General features: G+C 33.0%; 2 protein-coding genes across 17 annotated transcripts in view; both read right to left on the bottom strand.

Annotated features, from left to right (window-relative positions):
- Magi (membrane associated guanylate kinase, WW and PDZ domain containing protein magi) overlaps window positions 1-11,659 on the bottom strand; it is a 28,308-nt gene extending 16,649 nt beyond the window's left edge. For 6 of the 14 annotated variants that reach the window (XR_013260774.1, XR_013260777.1, XR_013260775.1 and 3 more), the window contains exon 1: window positions 11,417-11,629. The gene's annotated coding sequence lies outside the window, so the exon portion shown is untranslated. Of the gene's footprint in view, window positions 1-11,097 lie in introns of all 14 variants that reach the window. The other 8 variants (XR_013260773.1, XR_013260776.1, XM_077433889.1 and 5 more) reach the window with 3 other exon arrangements.
- A 980-nt stretch (window positions 11,660-12,639) lies between these two features.
- On the bottom strand, window positions 12,640-26,512 carry Wnk (Wnk kinase). Of its 3 annotated transcripts, none has more exons than XM_077432419.1 (29): window positions 25,709-26,512; window positions 25,506-25,622; window positions 25,229-25,420; window positions 22,967-23,110; window positions 22,470-22,608; window positions 22,266-22,389; window positions 21,818-21,920; window positions 21,564-21,736; window positions 21,264-21,484; window positions 21,030-21,187; window positions 20,868-20,956; window positions 20,521-20,664; window positions 20,280-20,444; window positions 19,899-20,076; window positions 19,731-19,813; window positions 18,050-19,647; window positions 17,766-17,956; window positions 16,961-17,104; window positions 15,252-16,885; window positions 15,095-15,168; window positions 14,930-15,013; window positions 14,775-14,863; window positions 14,601-14,699; window positions 14,353-14,526; window positions 14,102-14,176; window positions 13,967-14,015; window positions 13,529-13,630; window positions 12,913-13,458; window positions 12,640-12,834 (listed from the first exon to the last, which is right to left on the bottom strand). In XM_077432419.1, exons 1-29 carry the CDS (start codon window positions 26,009-26,011, stop codon window positions 12,785-12,787), a joined length of 7,242 nt encoding a protein of 2,413 aa, XP_077288545.1. In that variant the 5' UTR covers window positions 26,012-26,512; the 3' UTR covers window positions 12,640-12,784. The 3 variants fall into 3 exon arrangements, 2 of the variants coding, with proteins under 2 accessions (XP_077288545.1, XP_077288546.1); XM_077432420.1 differs by having other exon boundaries at window positions 12,674-12,834; window positions 13,988-14,015; XR_013260669.1 differs by lacking the exon at window positions 13,967-14,015.
- Window positions 26,513-27,301: the final 789 nt, after the last annotated feature.

Raw genomic sequence — 27,301 nt, 5'->3', positions numbered from 1 at the left:
TCTCTGATATACGTAGTAATTTTTTCATCAAATTTCTCTGAAATATACCAAGTACCAAAACCACATGTATCTATGTATGTTTATAGGAGTAAGTATAAATTATTGTAATTCACATACCTATATACTAGTTTCCAAGAGAAGCCCTATAAAACGAGCTATCTGAGTCTAATAAAAACTCACAGGTCGATAAAATCTGTTGTACGTCAGCTTCGTAGCATAAAACAAAGCGCAAACAGTAAGTAAATACATATAACAAAAGTATTAAAAACAAAATAATGACGATGATCAAACGAAGCAGGATAATACTTGCGAGAATGCATCATCGTACAAACGAGTGATTCACAGTTCGCATCCTTTGTTGCCAAATACAGACAGACGCAATGTCGTGAACTCCTTCAGATAAAATGCACGCTAGAAGTACACATGTACTTGAAGTGAAATATATTTATTTTGACCTCCGAGAGCCCTTATCGTGAACTAGAAACGTAAATATCACACGGCGATATGAATAGTCTGCCCAAGAAAAGGAGAACACATATACATATGTATAATGGTGGCATATAATACTACAGTATTTATTATTGCGGACGAAGAAAATTGCCCCAGCTTAGCACTGAAACGGAGCGAGAGCATTTTTATGTAAGATCCAAGAATTTTCTCTGAGGGCTATTTCCTTTCGAGGAAAGATTTGCTCCGCGTGCAAATAAATTCGGTTATTAACAAAAGTACATGTTTGTACAACGTATCGTGACGTATACTAATTTGAACCGAATTTTCTTCATTTTTATTATACCTTAATTATACAAGTTCTCAATAAATATAGATGAGCTAGTCTGTCTAATTTATTTTTTTTTAGCAAAATGTCCATTGAATCAACGGAGCAATATCTATGTACATATCAGTGAAAGTTTACCTATTTTCATTTAAATCTATATGATTTTCATTTAAATCTATATGTATGTCTATAAAAAGTCTGTTGACATATTTATGTCAACAGCGTAACTCACTGGTTAAGCGATCGTTTACCAATAGAAATGTTTTAAGATCAAACCCAGCCAGAATCGAAAAATTTGTTAATTTTATCGATGATTACAAGTATCTGGCAAGATATGGATGGTAATTAAATCCAGATCGACCGCCTCTTGTTAGACAAGCAGAGTGGTACGCGGTACGCCTGATCTATGCTATGGTAATCCAGGCTAAAACTCAGCCCCTGGAGGACATACATATGTTTGACAGTGGTTTTCATATTTTAAGAAATTTAGTTAAGAAATTTAGTTTAGTTAGGGCGAAATGTAATAACATAAAAAAGGCGCAGACACACGAAAGGTACGCGTCACGTGGACAGGAACGCTAACAGGACTCATCTATGCTATAGTACCCAAGCAAAAACACTCTCTGTGGTGATTTCGGTGTTTTTTTTATCATTATATTGACAAACTTGTCGAAATAATAAGATCGTGCGAATTATCAATGACACGAAGATACGACCATCACAACTGTAGTCTACGATACAGTGTACCTGCCGTACGATTCAGTGTGCCTGCGACCTTAGAGTTTGCAAATCTGTCTTAACCAGACTTAGGCGGCCAGGATGCTTTAACCCACAAAAAATGGTTCACTATTGTCAATTAGTTCTTAGCTGTTGACGATTCTAATAAAATCGGAATCTCTCTCTCTCTTGCAAATTCGACAAGTCAGAATTAGTTAATTGTTGCAAGCAATACACATGCATGCGGTTTTCTAATTAATATACGTATACCTACATCGCATGTTTAATGTATTTAGATATGTATGTATACAGTTAGCCATAGAATCGATTCAGGGTGACCTGTCATGGCACTATGGCATGTATACGAAAAAAATGTTAAGGGTCATGTAGACTTTATAAAATTTATTTTTGAAATTCCGTAATTGTCATGTTTGCTTAGTCTGGACGGGCCTTTATATAATATATGGGCGAAAAAAGGCGCAGATACATAGGTACACGAAAAAATCGCTTACACGACTGATCTATGCTATGGTACCTAGGCTAAAAATCACCCCCTGTAGTGTTATCGGTGATATTTTTATCATTATATTGACATAGGTTTGACAGTGATTCCCATATTTGAAGAAACGTAGGAAATTTGTCGAAATAATAAGATCGTACGAATTAGTAATGACCTGAAGAAACGCCCTTCCCCTCTGGAAACCACGAGCACATGCATGGCGTACGATTTAGTGTGTTTGCGCCTAAATTTATTCAGTGAATCCACACCAATATTTGGAATTGCAGAAATATAATAAGCTTTTATGGAGCAATTAAAATTAATAACGCGGCATCGAAACGAAAAATTGGGACTCTGAATAAAATAAACTAAAATACGGAAGAACTAACCTCGATCTATATTTATTATATGCGAATGTTAGCCCGAGCGGAGCAAGGTACTTTCGCTAGTTGTATGATAATATACATACATACTTTATGGACTAAATATATTACTTGAACGGTAAGAAGACGTGAATGATTATTATGGGTTCGCACATTTTTATGAGGCATTGTCAAAAACTACAAATTCAAAGTAATCAGTTCAGTAACATCTGTAATAACAAATATGACGTTGGAAGGCCACCGATCGAAAGCGTTCAATATGGGATCAATTCATTTGCCTCGATCCATTGCTAAGGTTTTAACCAGCATTTCTCTGGCGTTTGTGGCAGAAAAACAAACGAGAAATTCGCATTGACGAGTGAAATCAACATCAGTGATAAATTGAAATATGCACAAGACCAATCAGCAGGTGGTATTAAATTATTCATAACAGCATTTGTATTAGAACCAGAGCTGTTGTATATTTGGGTAAAAATTAACAGTTGACCGACTGAACTGTGTGTTGTATTTGTTTCAAGTCGATTGTACGATTAAAGGTATGTTCATACTATTGAGCAGTTCACGGCCACAGCACAGCACAGCAACTCGCGTAATCGACAGTTTCTATTCATACAGCAACGCACGTTCAGACAAGTTTGGCCTGGTGCAAGGCAATATCGTCTTATATAATATATACATTATATAGGTAGAACATGACGATATGGCGCAATATATGACGTTTCTGAAAATATTCATATGCACATGTGCACTTTCGTTAGTACAAGTACACCCGCTAATATGACGTAACGACGTGCGTGAATATTTCCACAGAGGCCAAAGAAAAGCGGTTTTGCTTGATACGTGATATGTACTGCTGTATAGTAAAGGATTTGTTTATCGAATTGGCAACACTTTTTCCCAGCGACATCTAATTAACCTTTGAAGGACGGAGCGTCGAGATCTAAAGAGTGTCCCGAACCGGGGTCGAGAAAGACCCCAGTATTTTTAATCAAAATACAGCTTTTCTCAATACAAATGCGTTCAATATATATCTTATTAATCATTTTACACATCAACATAAAAAGTTTTAGTCATATAGCATGTTTTTGACTATTTTTGTATTAAAAAATAACGACAAGCATCAACATGCAAACGCACATGGGTAAGGCCAACAGGCGACTACATGACTCAATAGCCACGCGCCAAAAGCGACGAAAACAATAGCTTACGAAAATATAGCTGTCTCTTTCTCTCGCATTGATTCATCGATCAACAAGAATATGCAAGCGAACAGTCAAAAAAATGACTTATGGCTACCGTCTTTAAATCATACTTTGGAACGTAGACATGTATAAATGTATTTTTTTACGATGTACCCCTTTTCTAAATCATACAAAATCTATTAAAATAAATTTCTTGTCGTTCATTCTAGGAATACAAGAAATATAGGATATTGGGGCACTTGCATACCCCACTTCGGTGAGGTAGGGTTAATTTGACAGCTGACAACTGATTTGTGCTCAGTTTGGCTTGCCATTTCACCATGAAGAGAGACTTGCGCCAGAACAACGCTAGCAAATTGTGCGAATTTATTTCGAAAATCGTGGTTCAGTTCGCAAAACTTACCATTTTAAGATCGTGAATTGGCCTCCAAGATCGTGTGATTTAACACCTTTGGACTATTTTCCGTGAGGATTTGTGAATTCACTAGTCTAGTCTAGAAACGATGGACGACTTGAAAGCCTTCGCCGCGTTATTGCCGATATACGCCCCCAGTTGCTCGAAAAAGTGGTCAAAAATTGGACTTTGCGCTATACTCGAACCAGCCGGCGCCCATATGTCCGATATCATATTTAAACACTTTTGGCATAACATTATCTTCCAATAAAAACCATGTTTTATTTCATTTTAAAGTTCTATAATTGTATATGATTAGATTTTATCAGCTACTGCTGTTCGTCTACTCCACGTACATATGAATGTACTAAAGAATATATTTCGTACTGCTGTTAACGTGACAACAAAACAAAACTAAAACTAAGGCAAACTCGTCACAACAAAATCGTAACAAAAAATCTAAGATTGACGATACGATCAGAATCATGATTAACTGTGTCGTTCTTCAGTATTTCATTATTTTCATCTCGGAATACAGTTATTTTAAGTCAAACTGGACAAAAAATATGGAAGGAGGAGGGGTTCTTAAGTGCTAAATTTGCCCTAGAAAAGAACAGAAGCGAAATTCTTCGGAAGAAACGTAACTTTAAACCGATTTTAATATCGTATTATACCGTGCGTGGGAACAAATACACTATTTCTGTTATTATTATAAAGTATAAACGTATAATAAAAATAAGCATGTCATGAACAGTCATTGTGTCAAAACAATGAGAGTTGCGTACTGTGAACTTTTTTATAAGATATATATAAAAATATATACTTATAAATTATATAACAAAGGCTACGAAGGTTGTATGTGCCTGATTTTTAGATGTGATTTTGCTTCTTTGAGACGAAAAAAATATAAACAGTACACGAACGTAAAATTAACATAAATGCTAATTATTTCCCATGAAAATATTAATAAAAATGAATTCGCAATCAATTTTAAGAGGTGTATATGTACCTATACGCGAAAAGGGGAACACGAATTGAATATTCAATTTTAATTACTGGTTGCTTTGTATCAAAGATCGTATATTTATTGTAAATTTGGCGCAAACAACCTAAAAAAAAAACAAGATACATATATTATGTATCTCTTCCAAAATTTAGATTCAATTAGCAAAAACCCACCTGTAATATTTCATAACTAGACATACAGTTTGTTTGAGCATATAAAATATATATTATACATGAAAGAACATAATAATACACCTGTTAATTTGATTATCTTTCGGTTACGATGAAAAAAATCAACAATAAGTTGATGTGCTATTATAGGAGACTTTCTTTGAAAGTGAAACGTAGTACAATTAAAACCATGCAATCAGAATTACAAAACATAAAATGTTGAAAAACAATATAACTATGTATTGAAAAGGGACGTATGTATATAATCTTTGGTTAGAAATAAATCCAAGTCCAAATTTAATAACGAAGAGAAATTATCTATTCAATGGGGATTACATCTATTGTTTACATATCGATTTAAATATATGTATATCTGTCTAATATGACTTACTCACGTTAACATGTTTTTTTTTTAATAATAAAATGAAGGTGCTAAAGATTAATCCAAAAAAATTCAATCACAATAAAACAGCAATATTTCGAGGCTGCTTCATACATACATATTAGCAAATTTGCTACAATGATTCATGAAGTAGCGAATGTCAAAAAATATACACGTGGGTTACTTCGATTAGGCAATCCATTCATTTATCGTCTAGCACAAATATACTATGTGTCCTAATTAAGTATTAACCTGTAAAATCTTGCTAAATCATTGTAATTTCACTATGAATTAACGAAAAGGAAAGAATTACTATTTAAATAATCAAAACGAGGTCATGATTTTGTCTAGTCATGCATAAATATTGGTCCATTATTGGTAAATTTGATAATATAATGAAAACAAAACAGTCTGTAATGGGTTTTGAACACGAACATTAAATAAGACAATATTATAAGGGCTGTAGAGTCGGTCTTAAACCAATCGAGCGACTCCGACTCCGATTTTATACCTTTTACTTAACAATTTACATATGCATACGAATATTGAATTACTAATTAGGAGTGCCTCACCGATGCCCAATATAAATATGCATATCTTAGACCCAGTGTTTCTACATATCTTTGTCTTTTTCTCATGTTTAAATCAAATTGAGGAGGCCTGATATTTAACAAATGCGTATACATATTTTATCGTCATTTTTCACAGCCATTCGCCATCCACTGCTGGATGAAGGCCTCTCCAACATGTTTCCATTTGTCTATTTTGGGCAACTCTCACCCAACTCATCCCACATATCTATCTGATTTCATCCACTCGTCTTCCCTGCGGCCTTCCTTGCACCCTTTTACATTCTGTCGGGTACCATTTAAGCACTTCTTTCGTCTATCTATTGTCCGATCTTCTAGCTGTGACACGTGCATTGCCATTTAAATCTCTTTATCCTCACCGTTACGTACATCAAGCACCTTTGTCATACTTCTAAAACACGTATTCCGTTTTCTATTTTTCCTCGTTATGCCAAGCATACAGCGTTCCATCTCTATACCTCTTTGAGTGCACTGGATTTTATATAGCATTCTGGATTTCAATGCAAGTACGGGTGCACTGATCGAAAATCGATTTCTTCAGGCACAGTGACATTTTAGATTTAAAAATAGCATTCATTCGCCCAAATGAACTCCATTCTAATTTCATACATATATATTCATAAATAAAAATGATCATAAAACTTTATCTATTGTTACAACGACTTAAAGACGTATAATAAACTGTCTGAGCTACTCCACGTGTATCATTTGGAACCCCTGAATTCAGGATCCTACATGAATATTAAGCGTTTATTTTTTATAGTAAAAAAATCAAAACTATTCTCAAATAAGGGATATATGAAAAAAACCTACTTTTTCGAAATGTTTGTCGAGATAAATCGATTGGTTAGAGGCGCAGGACGTCTGTGCCTCCAACCAATCGATTTATCTCGACAAAAATCTGGAAAAATTAGGTTTTTTTCAGGACATTGTATTAATCAATGATTTTTTTTTTATAAGTTTCCTTGATACGACGCAAATTTTCCACTAGGTTCATCATATCCAAAATTCGCATTTTTCACTTCATATCCTTGGATATTATAAACATTAACAAGAATAATAATGTATATGTTACAGTGTAAGCATATTTCAAGTGAAAATGTATCAAACAATGAATTTACAACGTTTAACTCTATAAATTTAACCCTGACAACCCAATCTTAAATGAATAGGGCCAACCCTCACTTATAAGTAGAGGTAGGATAGTCACAGTGCTATCCATTGTTCGGCAAACCTTTAACAATGCATTTACAACCTTTGAACAATACACGGCCCCCTCAGGCTCCGGTGACTACTTATAAGTTATAGTTATAAGTTAGGGTTATAAGTTATAACTAGAGGTAGGATAGTCACAGTGCTATTCATTGTTCCATTGTTGTAAATCCTTTGTAAAAAAGGTTCGGCAAACCTTTAACAATGCATTTACAACCTTTGAACAATACGCGGCACCTTCTGGGTCCGGTGACTAGTTATAACCCTAACCTACCTAACCTAACCTATCCTAACCCTTTAATAATACCAACCCTAACAATCTATTCTTAAATTAATAAAACCAACCCTGAAAATGTAACTGGTTATGAATGTATCAAACAATGAATTTCCAACGTTTAACTCTATAAATTTAACCCTAACAACCGATCCTAACCCATAAATAATACCAACCCTAAAATTCTAATCTTAAATGAATAAAACCAACCCTGAAAATGTAACTGGTTATGAATGTATCAAACAACGAATTTACAACTCTATAAATTTAACCCTAACAACCCAATCTTAAATGAATAGGGCCAACCCTTCCTTAACCTAACCTATCCTAACCCATAAATAATACCAACCCTAACAATCTAATCTTAAATGAATAAAACCAACCCTGAAAATGTAACTGGTTATGCATGTATCAAACAACGAATTTACAACTCTATAAATTTAACCCTAACAACCCAATCTTAAATGAATAGGGCCAACCCTTCCTTAACCTAACCTATCCTAACCCATAAATAATACCAACCCTAACAATCTAATCTTAAATGAATAAAACCAACCCTGAAAATGTAACTGGTTATGAATGTATCAAACAACGACTTTACAACTCTATAAATTTAACCCTAACAACCCAACCGTAATTGAATAGGGCCAACCCTTACTTAACCTAACCTATCCTAACCCATAAATAATACCAACCCTAACAACCTAATCTTAAATGAATAAAACCAACCCTGAAAATGTAACTGGTTATGAATGTATCAAACAACGACTTTACAACTCTATAAATTTAACCCTAACAACCCAACCGTAATTGAATAGGGCCAACCCTTACTTAACCTAACCTATCCTAACCCATAAATAATACCAACCCTAACAACCTAATCTTAAATGAATAAAACCAACCCTGAAAATGTAACTGGTTATGAATGTATCAAACAACGACTTTACAACTCTATAAATTTAACCCTAACAACCCAACCGTAATTGAATAGGGCCAACCCTTACTTAACCTAACCTATCCTAACCCATAAATAATACCAACCCTAACAACCTAATCTTAAATTAATAAAAACCAACCCTGAAAATGTAACTGGTTATGATTTCACTGAAACGTCAGTGAACATATATTTTCACTTGAAACATAATTTCTCTGTGACATAAACGATACGTAGATAATGATCAGTAGCTATTACTTAAGACTTAAGGTGCAACTAAAAATCCTATAAAAACCAAATACGTAAATGTCAATACCCACAGAAAAGTTAAAGATCAACCAACGATATATCAACGACAAGAAAAGGCAATACGTTAAAGATTGGGAAGCGGCGTTCGGTAATTCATGGACTTGTGACGGAGTGTTGCCTTCAGATGAATTTCTCTCGATAATGGTGATAAAAGCAATACAAAATATAAATAATAATTTCATTGCAAATGATAATTATGGTCACATCACAGCAGTGAGCGGCTGTGAACGCCACGACAGGAAGTGGGAGCAACAGGTGCGCTCAACACACCACACCACACCACACCAACACTCAAACTGTGGGCCGCGGACCGCACCGTAGAGCCTCCTCTCGAGACCCACCTGTCAACATTCATCCAACTTACAAAATTCAAATTATATAAAGCCAAAAAGTAATGTAGTTTTTAACAATTTGGCCAAGTTTGACTTTCTCACATTTCGTATGTTTTAAAAATCACTTTCTTCAACATGGCTAATTCCAATAGTTTCGAAAAACTCAATATGAAGAATCTTAGCACAGAGGAAAGTAAACTGTGAGAAGTATTTTTTTGAAACGTTGCTAGGCAATGTTGAAATTGGTTGCCTCTGTGTATAAAACAGCAATTTTTTTTATAACGCCATTCATGGAATAAAATCTGTTCGAGAAATGAAGTTCTATAAATATTCTTTGAAGATACAAAAGTATATAAACATATTTTGTAAATTACAAACGAAATGCGTATCGAATGCAATATCATTGGTCTAATCAGAAAGTAGAACTTCTGTGATTCAGTACTAACAAACAGGCATAGATATTTCCTAAAACCAATAATATTATAAACGAAAGTCCACTTTTCTTCATTTAGAGAAATATCTCGCAAAACATAAAATGTAATGTTTTGTGTTAGACAATATTTAATAATCGTAAGTGAAGCTAAAAGGAGGTTTGTAAAAATACTGGTGGCCTGTAAGGGCGAAAACACAGCGATGAACGTGGCACGTGGTTTTTTTTAGATAGTTTTTAAATCATGGCACCCCCAACACACCATCCCAAAATCACACCCTGGAGTGTTTTCAGTAAAATTTTATTCTTATATTTATCCTTTCTTGATAGTGACCGATAAGTGTATTATAAATTTGAAAAAATATACGAGACCCCCCACAGCGGGGAGCCAAGCACACGACGTGCCGTTCTTCCCCGTGTGATTTCGCCCTAATACGTTTATTCTGCATTTCCAAGAATCTCGACATCTAATTAAAATAAGTGATAACAATTTGTGAAGTCAAACAGAATAGTCAAATTTGTGAAGTCAAACAGAAATAGTGTCTTTGGGACTGAAAATTGAACTTCCCCACTTTCAAATATAACGGCTCATGGATCAAATAAAATATATAAACGATTTTTATTTCAATTTGACAATTTTCATTTGAAATAATCGTCAATTATAATTATTTTAAACTTACTTTTTATTCGTTAAAATGTTATCAATAGCAAAGTGTACATTTACAATGAAATAATAATTGATATAAATGAATAAAATCAACATTAGTATGTCTTCTATCCGTCTTCATCCACCCATCTCCCTTGCGACCTTCCCTTGACCCTTTGTACATTCTCTCGGGTACCATTCCAGCACTTCTTTTGTGTATTATTCTAGCTACGTAACCCGCCCATTGCCATTTCAATGTTTTCACTATATCAACTACCCTCGTCATACTTCTCACCCACGTATCCGTTCCACTTCCGTTTCCTATATCTATACTTCTTTGAGTGCATCGAGTTTGTGTATAGTTAGAGTAACCTTATAGTCATCATCATTATCATTAACAGCCTTTCACCATCCAATGTCTCTGTTTAGGGCAACTCCCATCCATCTCACCCCACCCACACATTTTTTCTCCAATTTCATCCACCTATCTTCCTTGCGGCCTTCCCTTCACCCTTTATACCTTCTCTCTGGTATAATTCGAGCACTCCTTCCGTCCATTCTTCTAGCTACGAAACCCGCAATATAATCATATTCAAAGAATAACATCCTCAATAGATCGATTCTACGATAGATTTGAACCGAGCTCGAATATCTAGCTAAAATTCAACGAATGTGCAATGACCTATTTATAGACCGGTCGAGAAAAGCGCGCGCAGTAAAAACACTCCAAATCAACAACCGTTGTATGTGTATCTAGCTAATTAGCATTAACGAATCCGAAACGAAAACACAGAAGACGAGGAGCACATATGTGTCGCATAATAATAATATATAATATATACTAATGTAATATTTGAGGTTAGTCAGCCGCTCGTATCGGAGACATGCGAAGACCAGTTTTCCCCACTTTCAAAAAGTCGCTCGAGCGTGCTGCGGCTGCGACTATTGCACGTACCTACGAGCCATGCATGTGTCTAACAAAACATTCAACCGGACATTATTATCACACACATCGCGAAGAGCCGTTGAGATCGTTTGAAAGTGGCGGTTGAGATTGAGCGGGGTGGGGTGGGGTGGGGGGGAGGGGAGGGGGAGTGGGAGCGGCGAAACTTTTGACAAACACTGACCCAGAACAAATGCACTCGCGACAAGTTATAATACTTTTTGGCCGAAGCCTGTGGAGCGTTTGCTCGTTAGCTCGTTTGCTCGCTCGAGGCGCGAGATCACTTTCGAGAGGCGCGCGCGTGTCTTTCAGTCACTGCGAAGTCATCGGATTTGACGACGTCCGAGTCAATGTTGATGTTTACTGACGCGGCGAACGATCGTATCGGAGAGTCGGGTGCGACCGCTCACCGACGAACGCAATTAACGACTGACTCTTGAGGCCGCAACTCGAACGAAACTGGCTGCAGGACTGCCAACTTTGCTACTTTCGAATGTGACGTTTCGGGATGAATTCTTTTTATGTTATTTGTATATAGTTGATTGGAGTAGTGGAAAATTTGCACATAGACTATCCTTTCGTACAATTGATTCTTACGTGTTTGAAAATTTTATTACTTTATTTTTATTAAATTTAATGAATTTATACACTCCAGTCTGACCGAAGTCCTTTAATGATTTATCAACTCTGGGAGGGGTTGAATTCTTCAAATTAATAACAATATGAACTATAAACGTTAGTTTATTTCAAACATAGTTTCGTTGTATTATCAATAGCAATGTTTTTGTCTTTCAGGTGATTATGAACGGATATAGAAACATATTGTAAAAGAAAATCTCTGAATAAAATTGAACTATTTTATGCGTTCATTCAGATTGCTTGATATTTGGTCACTTAAATTATTTTTATTCATATTTCTAGTCATTTTTATATTATTGAAACTCTAATTTATAAAGAACATAAATAAGTACGAAGTACTTATTCAATTTGTATTGAATTTTCTCACAATCAATTTCAATTTCATTGACCTTCCTATACATAATTACAGATACATATGTATTTTAAGCGCTTTGCAATAGATACTAAAAATCGTAATAAGCACTAGATTGTGAGACTTTTTCATAACTTAATATTATATATTTTTTTATTTGTTATGTTTAGCTTTAAAATTTGTTACATAGTATTAAAATTGATCTTTATTTTCAAAATTATATTCTAAAATTGAATATGTATTCTATTCACAGCAACTAAAACAAAACATCAAAATACATCAATTAAATAAAATAAATGCTTATTTTATAAATACTTCCCATAATGTAATGAAAATCAAAAACAGATATAGTAAATAAATAATAAAGCTTTTTATGTGGTGGTGTCGTTTTAAATAACATATGTAAAACGAAAATCAAATTAAAATATAAGAAATAAAAACGAATATATTCAATATTAAATGTTTATAATTTGATATAACATAATAAATATTACATATTATATAATGATTATTATATTGAAGTACGCGTGTCATATATAGATGCAACTAGCTATCAATAGCGAATAGGTTCATCATTGATAAAAGCAAAGGGGAATCATAACTCTACAGAAGTTATAGAGAGAAGCACAATCTGTCTGCATACGTCTGAAAAATAAAAAAAAATTACAAATTTTCAACATTAGATCAAAGTTATAGTAATTTACGACTAATCACATAGCATACATTTCTCCGTAAGTGATTCCGTGACCAAAACGGAAGCATTCAAATTTTCTCCAGTATCAGTTATTTCCTCTTGCTTGTATATACCATCTTCGACACAGCAGTCTTTTTCCTCTATCGTTCCACCCAATCCCTCGCCCCAACTCTTTAATGCTTCACGTTCTTCCAATCCGGGAGTTTTTAGCGTTTCAGTTTTCTCAACGAAAGGATAAAAACATTGGTCAGGATGTGAGAGTAAATCTAAGCTTCCGTCAATCACAAAGCAATTCGCGTCTCTTGATAAATCGACGATCAACGTCGATGTGGCCTTTAATATTTGCGAATCGTCTTCTGAAGACGTTTCCATACTTGATGCTTTTTGTGATTGATGTATCAAAATTTCAGCTGGGTCTATGAAAGTAGCAATAATATGATCGAAAGGATCATGCACCAAATAGGTTCGTAATCTTTGTGGATCAGTTACGACGAACGTATCAGGCGTCTCTTCCAGCGAAGAGTTATTATCGACACACGATAGTTCATCCAAATCCATTTTTAAGCCACTCTTACCTAAAGATAAATATGTATGTATAAAAATGCTCTTTTACAATATAAATAATTAAAAATTCACAGTATGTACCTTGAAAGGGTAAGTGTTGTTCAGGCAGACAAAGGTCATGATCAGGTCCTCGAGCAATGGGTAAAAGTGCTAAGCCACCAAACGACCAAGGACTAGCAACTCCTTTAGAAACAGTAATTTATATGATTATTAAAAATCACACATAGTTTTAAAATTATATTAAATGATAACGATACTTTATAATTATAAAAAAATAAGGGAAAAAATTAGAAATTAAAAAAGAAAAAAAAATAAAGAATAAAATAAATTATATACATTAGCCAACAAAGACGATTTCTGATCAAATAATTACTAGATACACGCGTATAGCTTAAGATGGTCATTTAGTGTTAAGTAAAGGCGATTATTAAAAATATAAATAGTTTAATGACTTAGATATTCATTTAATTTGGTTAGCTATTGTATACACAAAATAAAACAAAACAAAAAAAAGCTTGCCAGTAGTATGATGCAACGAACCAACACTATTATCGTGCAAAATCTCCTCCTGAAATTAACATATTATTACATTAGATTTATGCATACATATATACATACATGCATTTTGATATGAGTATGGAATTGATTATTTACATGATGATCCGAAGGAATTGCAGGTGGAGTAAGAAGATCGCTTTCAGTAACCACTGAGTGAACACCACCGACGACCTGAAAATCAAGTTTTCACAAAGATTATCTTACATGTCATGAAATGTATTCTTTCTAAATTTATTCACATATTAAATTTTAACAAAATGTAACCTTTTTAAAATATTATTTGTAATCCAAAAATACATATGTGTATATATATATTTTTTAAATTCAAGATGACTTATAAATAATACCTTATCAGCTAACGCGAGATTGGATTTATGATGATGATGGGAGCGATAATTAAGATTGATTTTAGCCAATTCATGTTCAAGATCTGCTAAATGCGCAACGTTTCGTCGACCTTTCTGTTGTTGGTTTTGATGATGGTGATGATGATGAATATCTCCATCATTATGATCATGCAGCTGTAAGATAAAAATACATTTTAAAGACAACAATTATAAAGCAGAAAAAAAGCTGCAAACAATAAAATTTCAACCTTATCATCACCAAGAGGCTGCGAGACATTAGTCCTAGATGTAGGAGACAATAATGGACTGCAAGAAACTTCCGAAGGTGACTGCGGTGATAAAGGTCCCTTCGAATACAAATAAATTAGAAACATTCCCAAAGAATATAATACCAATAATTGAATTCATGATTAAAATATTACTGATATTGAGGCTAATTTTGCTTGGAGAGCCAACATATATGCATCGTAAGCCTGTCCCTTCTGTGGACCTCTGGATCTGTGATCAGAACCTAAAAATATACCATTAAATTCACTTCAGATTGAGCAACAAGTGTTTCAAATTTCTTCAAACATACCAACTAGATTTGTTTGATGATATGGAGGCAACAAATCCTGAGGTCCGGTAAGTCCAGTACTAGCTCCAGTCAAATCGTATAAATCTGATAAATATAAAAATCGAATTAGTAATAAAAAAAATACTAAAATATGAGCATGGGTTGGTTACGAGTCTAAATACTAACTTGCAGATCGTAGCAAGCCTTGATGTTGTGAATTTCTCAAATAAACTCCCTGCAGAAGCTGTTGATTAGCTTGCCTAAAATAATTATAGCATATATAAATTAGTATAATAAATAAAAATAAAAAATGTAATCTGTAAAAATCAACTTTAGAACTTACTCCCTGAGATTTTGTTGAATTAACATTCGCGATAAGTTTTCATTAGACATGATAGGCTTCTGGCCGATTCCTAAGCCTTGATCAGTGTTGACTATGTTTAGGCTATTGCTCATAAGTTGGTTGTTCAAAGCCGCCATTTGATTGGGAGCTAAGATTGGCTGACTTGAATATGTGCCAAGTTGGTTTGATATTGAAACCTGCAAGGGTGCCATATAATTCGGTTGAAGTTGTTCGGCAGCCATTTGATTGGCTTGAATTTGATAGTTGAGCATTTGCGTGTTCAAGTTCGACACATTTTGGGCGTTCAGATAATTTTGTATAGCGGCCTGAGGAATTTGATTGGCGATGTTCATAATTTGACTAGCTTGAGGAGTTAAGCTGGGAGTGGGTCGTTTTTGGTTTTCATTAAAAGTTATAGGATTTGGAGGACTAGTTGAAATACCCGATGGTTCGTTCACTTTATCGTCTTTTAAGATCTTCTCGGCTTGTTGCTGCACACCGCCAGGAACAATAGGAGGCAGAGTTCGAATGTCACCGTTCATCTTTGAATGAGACGTATTTAGAGTATCTTCATTGACTTTGCTAACTTTGAATTTGGAAAACTTTTTGGGCTCCGATTTCAATACTTCAGAATAAGAAACGTTGGACACGGCTGCAGTGTCTGATGATATATTAGTGGTCATTATGGGAGGTAGTAAACCATTTTTATTTATTTCAGCACCAATGTCCGTTTTAGGTACAACAGGACTGACTAAAAATCTAGAAATTTTTCGCATAGGTTTATCCTTTTCAGTAGTTTCATTTTCAGAAGTATTTTCTTTAATACCATCTTCAAGTTTTATATCACGAGGCACTAGCAAGGTATTCTGCGAAACATTATCAGTATTGACTTTTATATTATCTTCTATTTTCCTAATTTCAGTTTCAATTTTATTAAACTGATTGGCATCATTTAAATTTACTCTATCACTAGATGGACTTATCACTGATTCAGGAATCTGTTCAAAATGACTAGAATTGACTGCAGTTAAATGCTCTACTTGACTATGAGTTTGATTTTCAGATGAAATTGTGTTTTCTTCACTGCCTTTAGAAGGATCAATTTCATTACTCTTGATAATGTTGACGTCTTTTTCGGGTAGCACACCCATACTTGGAACATCATTGGCTTCACTTGTAGGTAAATTTTGGGTAGTATTACTTAGCTCATTAAATAATACAGGCTTTTCTTCATTATTTATTTTTTCTGATTTAGTAACATTTTCAATAATAGCAGCAGGCGATGGTACTGCAACTCCTTGCAACTGCATTGTATTTGTCGAATTTGCGACACCAATCATCGATGTAGCCAAAAGATCGCCCATAACTTTAGAGTTGTCAAATATATTTTCAATAACTTGTGATTCAGGAATCAACGATACTTTTAATGGGTCATTGGTGGGAGTTTTAGATGTATCAACATTTGGCGTTTCTGTGATTTCTCCGCGATGCATCTCTACAGGAATGGGATCATAAGCCAATTCATTGATTAATAACTGATCATGACTTGCCGTTGGTGTAGTACATTCAGAATTATCTTGATTTGAATCTGTCAGATTTTCCTCTTTTTCGGTATTCTCAGAATCATAATCAGTCTGTAAAAGTATTAAGGTAATTTATTAAATATAAATAAAACATTCCAAAATATCACTTAATAAGAAAAAGATTACTTTGTCATTGAGATTTAGTCGCAAAGATGGTGGTGCCGGTAGAATTGGTATAACGTCAGGTTTCGCAGTAAGTTGGGCAGCAATATCTTTGACCATTTCAATAAATGATGCACTTTGAGATTCAGGCAAAAGCGTATTAGAAACCTTAAAAAGTAAAATTTAATGATAAATATTTTATTTTTAGCAATATAGAAACTACATACATACATAATGGGAATAAATGTGCATTTAAAAAAAATTTTATACATTAAAAAAAGTTTCTGTATGTTACAAAAAATTTGTGTGCATTTCTAAATGACGGATACCGATTGCATTAGAAATTTTGCTTTTATCATTGAAAAAAATATTTGCTATTTAAAAAGTGGATAAAATGTGCATTCAAATGACAGATGAACTTTATCGGCAACATCTCGAATACCAAAATACGAACCAACGTTTGGTTACGTTTTATTTATTTATGGTTTCGTTAGGTTAGGTTACGTAAGACTATTTAAGATTACATTTCACTAATGAGAAACAAAAGTAAACACTTTTGACAGTTGACAGTTGTCAATAGCGGAAGACTGCAACGTTGCCACTTTTTGTATCCATTCTAATGCTAAAATCTATTTTTTCGAATGATCGTTTCATATTTTTAATGGTCACGTTATAATGCCAAAATATTTTATTCGATGCACAATACGAGATTGTTTAATGCACTGAAAATAATGAATTTTTCTCAATGTATAGTTAAATTGTACCTATACATAATTATGAATATTTGAATGTTATAATATACATGTACATACATATGTATACAACTTACCAAGTTGGTAGCGATTTCTTCTGGATTTACATCAGTAACATCAAACTTAAATGTAACAGTTTTTGATTTGGATTCTAACTGACACTCAACCGAAGTCCCAGACACAGTGAGCACACTCAATTTTGGAGTACCACTTCCACCACCACTACGATCTCCACCACCTCTTCGTTTTTTAGTGGAACGACGCTTTTCTATATAAAACCAAATTTCAATGTTAATATTTTATTTTTAAAATATGTATTCAACTAAATATGAATCTGTTAAATTACAAAATAATAAATTACCTTCTGAAGGCGGATTGGTTGTGGATTCAGTAACTGCCTGTGTAAGTTCTTCTGGCATTTCTGCCATTGGAGTCATAAATTGTTCACCTTTATTCAGATCAGAATTCACAACCGGGCCACCTTCTTGATCTTCAACATTTTGAATTGGGAGATTTTGAACAGGAGTACCTTCGTGACTCGAAGTCCTCGATAAAGTCTGAGCTACAGAAGAACCATAACTTTCCGGTTTTTGTTCAACACTGACTTGTTGTTGGTATGGTGGATGATTTACTTGTTGAGGCTGATTAACATTAATACCGGTGCCTGGTTGAACCATTTGCTGGTTCAAAACATTTACATTGGGAGTCAATTGCTGATGAGTTTGCTGTTGCATTAACTGATGCACATGCTGTTCTGGATATGCAATATTTAAAAGTTGTTGTTGTTGGTATGGATCAATTTTTGGCAGAAAATTTTGATGAACTGGGTTAATTGAATTTTGTAATGGAATGCTAGTTTGATTTTGCAGTTGTTGTTGCTGATGTAACAGTTGTTGTTGTTGTTGCTGTATAATTTGATGCTGTTGTTGAGCTATTTGTTGCAATTCCAAATTATTAATTAATTGTTGTTGTTGATCGATCATTGATGACGGAACATCGTTTTGGTTTTGTTGCGGATAGTAATGATTCTGATTTGACAACCAAGCCAAGTTTGTCCTGTCAAGGAATTGCTGTTGAGCTTGTATTTGTAATTCTTGCTGAGCAATTTGTAATTGTTGTTGATGAAAATTACTGAGTTGTTGCCTATTTAGTGTAGGTTGTTGCTGTAGTAATTCCTGAGCCAACAACTGTTGATGAACCATAGCCTGAGCTTGTTGTGCAAGATGTTGCTGCTTTTGAGCATTGATTTGAAGAGCCAATGAAGGAATATTTTGTTGAGATAAATTTGGAGAATCCAAAGACCCATAACCAATAGAGGAAACAGACTGCACAATGGGTTGTTGAAGAGTTGATCCTTGTGAATAAACCACATGAGTATGATTTTGAGATCTATCCATCTCATTTGCATCATCATTAGTTAATTGCACTTCAGAATCTCCCGAGCCCCGTTGAACTGGAGGCACACTTGTATGATCTTGATTGTGTATAATTTGAGTCAGCACATTTTGCAATTGCTGTAACGAAGGATCCAGAACATTACTTTGGTTAATTTGATTAGCAGTATCCACAGCATTTGACAGTTGTTTTTCAATTGCTTGCTGTTTTTGTGCCATGAAGCTTTGATTTTGAATTTGTTGTTGCAATATTTGTTCTGTCATTAAATTTTGATGATTTATTAAATCTTGTGCCATTTGTTGCTGGTGATTTGACATTAAAACATTTTGTGCCATTTGTTGAGGTACTGTCTGTTCCAAAAGCATTTGTTGCGGCATGGATTGTTCCAATAATAAATTTTGTTGTGAATTAAGTAAATTTTGATCATCATTAATGAGAGGTGACATTCTTGCTTGTTGTAATAAATTCTGGTTGAAGTGCAGTAAATGCAAAGTATTCTCATCAGAAAATTGTTGCTGTAAAATTGCATTTTGTTGGGCTTGTAGAAGCTGCTGTTGATCAATCCTAAGATGTTAAATTTCATTATTTTTTTTATTATTTTTAGTTAATAAGAGTAATTATATTTTTTAATTGATTATTTAGTATACCAGTGTTGCTGGTGAGAATTATTTTGTAGAATTTGTTGCTGACCATCTGCAGAAAAGCTTTGAGATGGAGTTCCTCCTACAATCTAAAATAGTAAAATTAGATACATGCAATTTTAATAAAAACAAATTTCTGGTGAAATAGTTTTAATAATGAAAAATATTTCTAACCTGAGACGACAAATATGAATTTGGTGATCCATATATATCTGTTTGTCCATGTAAATCTTGTTGTCCATGAATAATCTTTGCTTGTCTCAATTGCTGCTCTAGAAGATACTGTTGCTGTTGTTGTGCTTTTTCTAATTCTTGATTAAACATCATTTGGGCTTTCTTTTCTGTACGCTCACTAAAAATAAAAATATTAAACATATGTATATTTAAAAAATAGTGAATATAGCGTAATTAATTTGCACATTTTTTGGCTTAATAAATTAGCAAATTTTAACAGCTTTAGTGAATTTTAATATTACATATAAAATATTACATAAATAAAATATTACATATATTATTTCGCAAAATTTACAATTGGTTAAGAGTGAAAATACATACCGATTAAGACTTATAAGTTGGGATTTGAGTAATTTGTAAACAATTCTTGCATCTTCCTCCATGATTAATCCCGATTTGGCCATTTCATTAGCGACTCCTTCACAGTCATCATGAAGAATATCAAATTCAAACTGAATGGCTTCATTTTCTTTGTGGGTATATGATCTGAAATAAAATTAATAATACCAATTAGTGAAATTTTCTATGTATGAAAAAAGTTTCCATTTATCACACAATTTACCGTTTTTTGGGATCTATAATTTTCAGCCGAAATTGAACATTAGTAATATCTGACGAAACTACCAGGTCTCGTGACACAAGTTCCAAGCGTAAGCCAATGTCTTCACCAAAAAATTCATGATTTAAAAGCTCCTTCATAGCAGGCCTACAAAATAGATTTAATTTTAAAAATAATCGAAAATAAAAGATAATAATTAAACACCGCTATCATCACATAAAAATGTATGTGTTCGTACTTAACGACCTTAAACATCATACATGTAAGTATGATGTAGGTAGATCAATTATGCGACGAAATACAGGAAACCAACTATGTCTAATATATAAATAAATAAATAAAAAATGCACCTGTCTGCTCTATTTGGTTTAATGCACGATTCAATAATATTTCTAACTTCCGGTATCTGAACCTTTTCAAAACTTTGAGGTTTGACTCCCTTAAAACAAAAAATATACAGATTATTTACACTTGAATAAAAATTAAATGACATTACGAATTCATATACATACAGAAACAACTTTCTTATATATTTGTGCAGGGCCACTACATTCACTGTATGGATATTCACCTGTTGCCATTTCAAGCATGCACATACCAAAAGCATACACATCCACAGATTCATCGTAGTGTTCTTCATACATCTCAGGAGCCATGAATTCGGGAGTACCTGAAATAAAAATTTATTTTGGAGGTTTAAAAAGAATTTATAAAAGAATTCTATTACTAAATATTTAATTTTATACCAATAACAGATTTAGCAAAACTTCTGTTTTTAAGAGTAGCTAAGCCCAAATCTCCAATTTTAACGCTGCCTGTAGTACCAGTAATAAATATGTTATCGCATTTTAAATCACGATGAATAATAGGAGGTGTTCTAGAATGGAGAAAATTCAACCCCTTTAAAATTTGCCGGCACCATGATTTCAGCACCTTTGTATTAATTTTTTTAAATCTCCTCAAGTAACTGGAAAGTAAGATGATAAAATTAAATAATTTAGAGGGTTTTCAATTAAAATTCATTTTTAGACTATTTAAAAACTTACGCTTTTAAGGTACCGGACAACATCAATTCAGTAATAAGTACAATATTTTTTTTTTTGGCCACTGTGACTTCCCAATAATTGTAAAACCGCACTATGTTGGGATGTTGCAATTTTTTCAACATTTCAGCTTCTTCTCTGAATCTTAATCTTTCGGTTTTATTCAATTTTTTTTCCTAATGAAAAATATAATGATATAGCAAATATACATATATAGCATGGTAATAAGAGTTGGATTTTGATTTATTTATATTTACCAGCAATTCACACCAAGCAATCGCTACCCCAGTTTGAGTATCGAGTCCCCGATACACTGTTTTAAAAGAACCTCTTCCAACTTCCTTATCATATTTGAAAAACCTTTATAAAATACATATATTGATTAGACAAAAAAATCAAAAAATTACGATATGAATAAGTAAAAAATCAATCTAACCTAAACCAACATGATGTAACAGGTTCTTTCATATAGTATTGCTATAGTGTCACATGCATAGAGGAGGTTGCTCGAAGCTATTTTCACATAGTTTTGTATAGAGCGTCAGCATAGAGTCATATGTCAAACTATGTGAAGATAAGCGTCGAGCAATTCCTGTTGCGTGTGGAGCAATACAGAAAAACTACGCGAAAAAAAAAGCTCGTAAAAACTGTTGCATCACGTAACTTCAGATTAGATCAATCTTTAAACAATATAATCAATAATACCTTCCACAAGGCGATACTCCGATTGGCTCTTCTTCGTCTTCTTTTCCACCTTGTCCTTCTGCTCTATCTAACTTTTTCTGCAACTCCAGTTTCTCCAGATCGTATATTGGACCATATACCAAGTCTAAAATAAATTTATATTATTCATTATAATAAATGGTGGTTTTTTTTATATATGTTTATTATGATTTAGTATACATGTACCTTTAAAATCAGCGTTATTTGAATCGGTTGTTCCAGTTGATAATGTGGTTCCAGGAACAGATGATACGTCACCCGGAGCTTGCGGTCCAGGACTATGTCCACCTTGCAAACCTTTTTCTTCAATTTCTATATTTTCTTCCTATACGAACCAATATATATATCATTTAATTGAAATACTACAAAATAGCTTATTATTTAGCCATATAAATAGACAGAACGTAAAAAATATTTGTAGAAATGACTCTTTCTATTGAATTGTCAGTTAAAAATAGACTGGATTGACAGCAGTCCTTCTTTAAACTGTTACAAAGTGGATTGCAAAACAACAATAACGTGAAAGGAAACACTCTTGATACTGCTGACAATTGAATAATTTGCTAACTTGGTTATATTTACAGTGGTTATCAAATGAATATCATGTTCACTGTGCATTATAAAATGAAATAGAAGGAATTGATATGACACGTAATGACTTAAATATAATGTGAAGCACTTACTAAATCTTGCTCAGAAATAAAGGCGTCATCTTCGAGTCGTGCTACTAATTTATTTCCGCTAGCATCGAGGTCTGGCATAGGCGGAGGGGGCGGTGCTTGTCCTGAGCCTCTCCGTCTAAATGCTCCAACTCCAACACCTCCAGCCTACAAAATGTTAAATAATATGGTTTTATATTTTTTACAATAAGTATAAAATAGTAAAATATTTAAATAAATAAACTCAAGAATCATTGTAATTTTTAAATGTAATAATAATAGTAAATCTACTGTGAAAAATTAAAAATATATTTGATTTACAAGTCCTGCACCCTATCAATTTGTTAAAATTATGATTACTAGGTTGACGTGCGAAACTTCATACGTACATAATAATACAGACACGAGAGAATAACAATCTTAATTTGAAGTAATACCTAACATATATATGAAAATAAATTGTTATCTAAGGAGTGATATCATCCATTGAAATTTCATCTTAGATAGTATCAATAGTGTGATTAACAATTAGAAGTTAAATTTTATTTATTGAAATGAAGAAACATGGCATCGTGTTTTGTTATATTATATATATATATATATATATATATATATATATATATATATATATATATATATATATAAATAAAAATAATTCCAGAAGTTCTGGGGACTTATTATACGATATATGCATGTACATGTCCCGTGTAATACAGAACTAATCTTATTCTCCACATATGGAACCAAGGTCGTATATGGCTGATAAATTCCGACCAGTTAGTCATACAAATTTTTCTTCTTCTAGCCAAAATAAATTGAATATTTGCAACGTTGGGCGAATGTGGCCCACATAAAACTGGCGTAATTCAAAGGTTTAGTATATTTTCAAGGATACAAGTGCAATTAAAAAATAAAATTGATTATGAAAGAATCATTCGTATGTATATATAAATGTGAAGCATTAGTCAAACTTTTAATATTCATTTATTTCCAATTAAATTTAGAACAGCGACTTAATAGATTGCTCCAAAGCGCTACTTTGGCCTGACATATAAATAAAATATGATTTGAACATACATAAAAATTTTAACCGATTTTTTAAATCGTCCCAACATTTACCAGAGGGGTCAAACTCATCAATGTCTATAAGGTCACTTTAAATAGAATAAATTGACCATGGGCCACAACTAATATTCACAAAACTAGTGTTTACACGAAAAAGTTGTAACGCAAAATATATTTTTTTTATTTAAATCGTATGTCTGAGAGCAAAATAATACAACTCATTTTGGGCCACAAGTTTGACATGCCTGCCATGCAGTGGCGTATGGTAGGTGTTGATATTGAATGTGATGCGAAAATAAATGTTAATTTTTGAAAAAAACAGTTTTGCCGAAACAGCAACTACATACTTGTTGACTGATTCATTGTTTGAAAATCTTCTGAGAATGATAATGAGATAATGAAGCTCAAAATCCTGCGCTTCATTATGCCAAGAATCACAATGTTCCAGGACGTGTTGAAAAAGTGATTAATTATTTAATTGTAATAAGACAGTAGACGATTCGAAAGTGAGAAAAATAAGTCAAATGCGAAAGGAGGCTCGTGTGCTTCCTTCCCAACACACATTTGGCCGATAAAAGGTACCAAGTTGTATAGAACATGCTACGTATGGAACCACTGTACCATAATTTGTGGATGTATTACTGATCGTCTTTACCTTGCTTTGAATTACACACTGCCAATGTATTCGAGTAATGACTTTTTAACACATTTCCTTTCAAATAAATTACCCAGCACACCTTGAATATGTGCCACTGCAGACATATGAGCCGTTATATTTGAGTGGCATGAGTCCACTTTTCTGCATTTCGAGGAATATCTCGCAAAACATTAAATATAATGTATTGCGTTTAACAATATTTAAAAATACTGTTGGGCTGTAATAAGTTTATTTTGCTGTTCTGAGATTCTGGACATATCGAATTAAAAAAAGTGATGAAAAATTGTGAAATAAGTCAAATAGAATGAAAATTGGACTTTCGCCACTTTTAAATATAACAGCTCATATATGTATTTACATATGTCAAAATAAACCTTTTTTATTTGGGATGTTATACCCGATTCGCGAAATTGCACATTTCATAAATTGTCAATTTAGCGTTAAATTGTATGTATCATACTGTAGTTCGCCATTTCAGCACATTTCTCTAAATGCCACGAAAAAAACAACTAAAATTCAACTTCATTAAAATTGAAATGTCAAAAGTAATATTTTCTACTTACAACACTCGTCGACAAAGAATTGAGTACATCATAATTATTTTGTTTAGTACACATAATAGAAAGTGCTGCAGTATAATGGTCTTGAAGTTTATAAGGTGGACCAACACCTTGGCTACTTCCGACTGACTTTTTTCCTCCCAATCCATGTGGCATTTGACTGAGTACGAGAGGATCAGCACTTGGCACAAAAACCTACAACAAGGAGCAATACTTTAGCGCAATCTACATTTATTATATGTATATTGTATTCAACAAAACTAGGAGTGACATTTCATACTTTAAAGGTTTTTTCTTTTCCATGCACAGTTTTCTCTTTCGTGGTTGTGGTACTAGGATGGTGATGTTCAATGATATGGTGTTGATTATGCACAACATGATGATTGACTGGTGTTAGCTAAAACAAGTACTAGGAGTTTATTCACCATTCCATATTATTTACAATTTTTGTGACATTCAATGAGAGTGTTACGTTATACTAACTTGCGCAAATCTGCCAGATGTTAATGGTAGATTTCTGGTTTTAGGAAAATCAATCCTTTTACCGAGACCATACTTTGATTGCCCCATTACAAGTTTTTTAGGACGATCCATGGAGGACATATTAGATGGATCGTCCTCTTGAACATCGTGAAGTCTTCTCGCATTGCTTCCAATTTTTGGGGGTTCCTTTTTTGTTGAGGGACGAACCGTTTTTTCAGGGCTTTTGTCATGTTTGCGTGTTATAAGGTTATCTTTTCGGGATTTTAGGTTCCTATAGGAGAAACTGGATGGGATGTTTTCCATTGTGCTAGGAAATAAATTAAGACAAGAGAGAAATTTTACGATGTAAGAAAATAATGATAATATTGATTAACAATTGCTTTTAATTAAATTCCTTGAAAACGCAAACAAATGGGAGATGATGTTTTTTAGAAAAATTAATGTAGATATTTTTTCGTATAGAATCCATTTGTTTTTGTAAAATTAAAAATAATATATTTTCCATTAATATTATAATAAAAAAGAAGCGATATGGCAAACTGTCAAGAAAAACAATACAATGGCATATAAATGAATATCTCAATAAAACATTAAATATTAACACAAATCAAAAACTTCTTTTCAAATAAAATCAAACATTAAAATGCTTAAAAACATATAAAAAAATATTATTCGATAAAATTAAATGTGTTTTATAGAATCATGTAAATGTCGCTATTTTTTAAACAAAACATAGGTGCGCTCGTAAATAAAGACAAAGAAAGATTGACAATAAAAAAATATAAATATATATGTATATATATCAGTCTTTTAAAAATATATAAATTTGGTTTTAAATCTTTAAATTTTAAACAGGGAGAACCGACTCGAGAAACCTGTCGTTTGGCAAATACAATTTATGATATGCCATGGATTGCATGCGTATATTCAGATTAAAAGAAAATTAAATTAATATAAATACGTTGAAAATATTTGGGTTGACAATTTAATATTAGAAGGAAATTACGGTTAGACAAGGAATACGCAAGGAATATATTGATTTAGAGATTTTTGTCCTCCAGTGTTTGAGATACATTAACAATGGTTGGTTGGACCGAGTAGTAGAACTCTGAAAACAAAAACACACAAAACATTTAAATATGAATTTTAACGATCAATAGAATTATAATATAAATTATATAACAAGACACTTATGGCAACTGCTATGTTGCATTTGCCCGAGGACAAAACAAGACGAAAAAACACTAGATCGCTTAAATAATAAAGTATTAAGCACTAACTATCAAGTTTTTTCTTCTTACGTTTTGTATTTTAAATAGGTGTATTTAGATTTTTTTTGCGTATTTTATATATGAACTTGAAAAATTTATTTATTGTTAAGTAAAAAATATGATTGTTTTATTCCAAAATTTTAGTATAAAAAAGTACATATATTTATAAGAACACATTTTTTTCGATAGTTTTTACATACATTTTCTAAAATTTTAGACAAAAATACTTCATTAAAAAGTATATCGTTGCAGTGAAAATCTACCTGTTTTTGTCACATAGCACTAGTTGCGTGCAAACGAGCAGGATACAAGGGGACTCGGT

The sequence above is a fragment of the Arctopsyche grandis genome, chromosome 6 (genome assembly GCF_051622035.1).
Source record: "Arctopsyche grandis isolate Sample6627 chromosome 6, ASM5162203v2, whole genome shotgun sequence".
In the NCBI taxonomy this organism is placed as follows: Eukaryota; Metazoa; Arthropoda; class Insecta; order Trichoptera; family Hydropsychidae; genus Arctopsyche; species Arctopsyche grandis.
The sequence above is the reverse complement of the archived record's forward strand: the minus strand, read 5'-3'. Positions and strand labels throughout refer to the sequence as shown.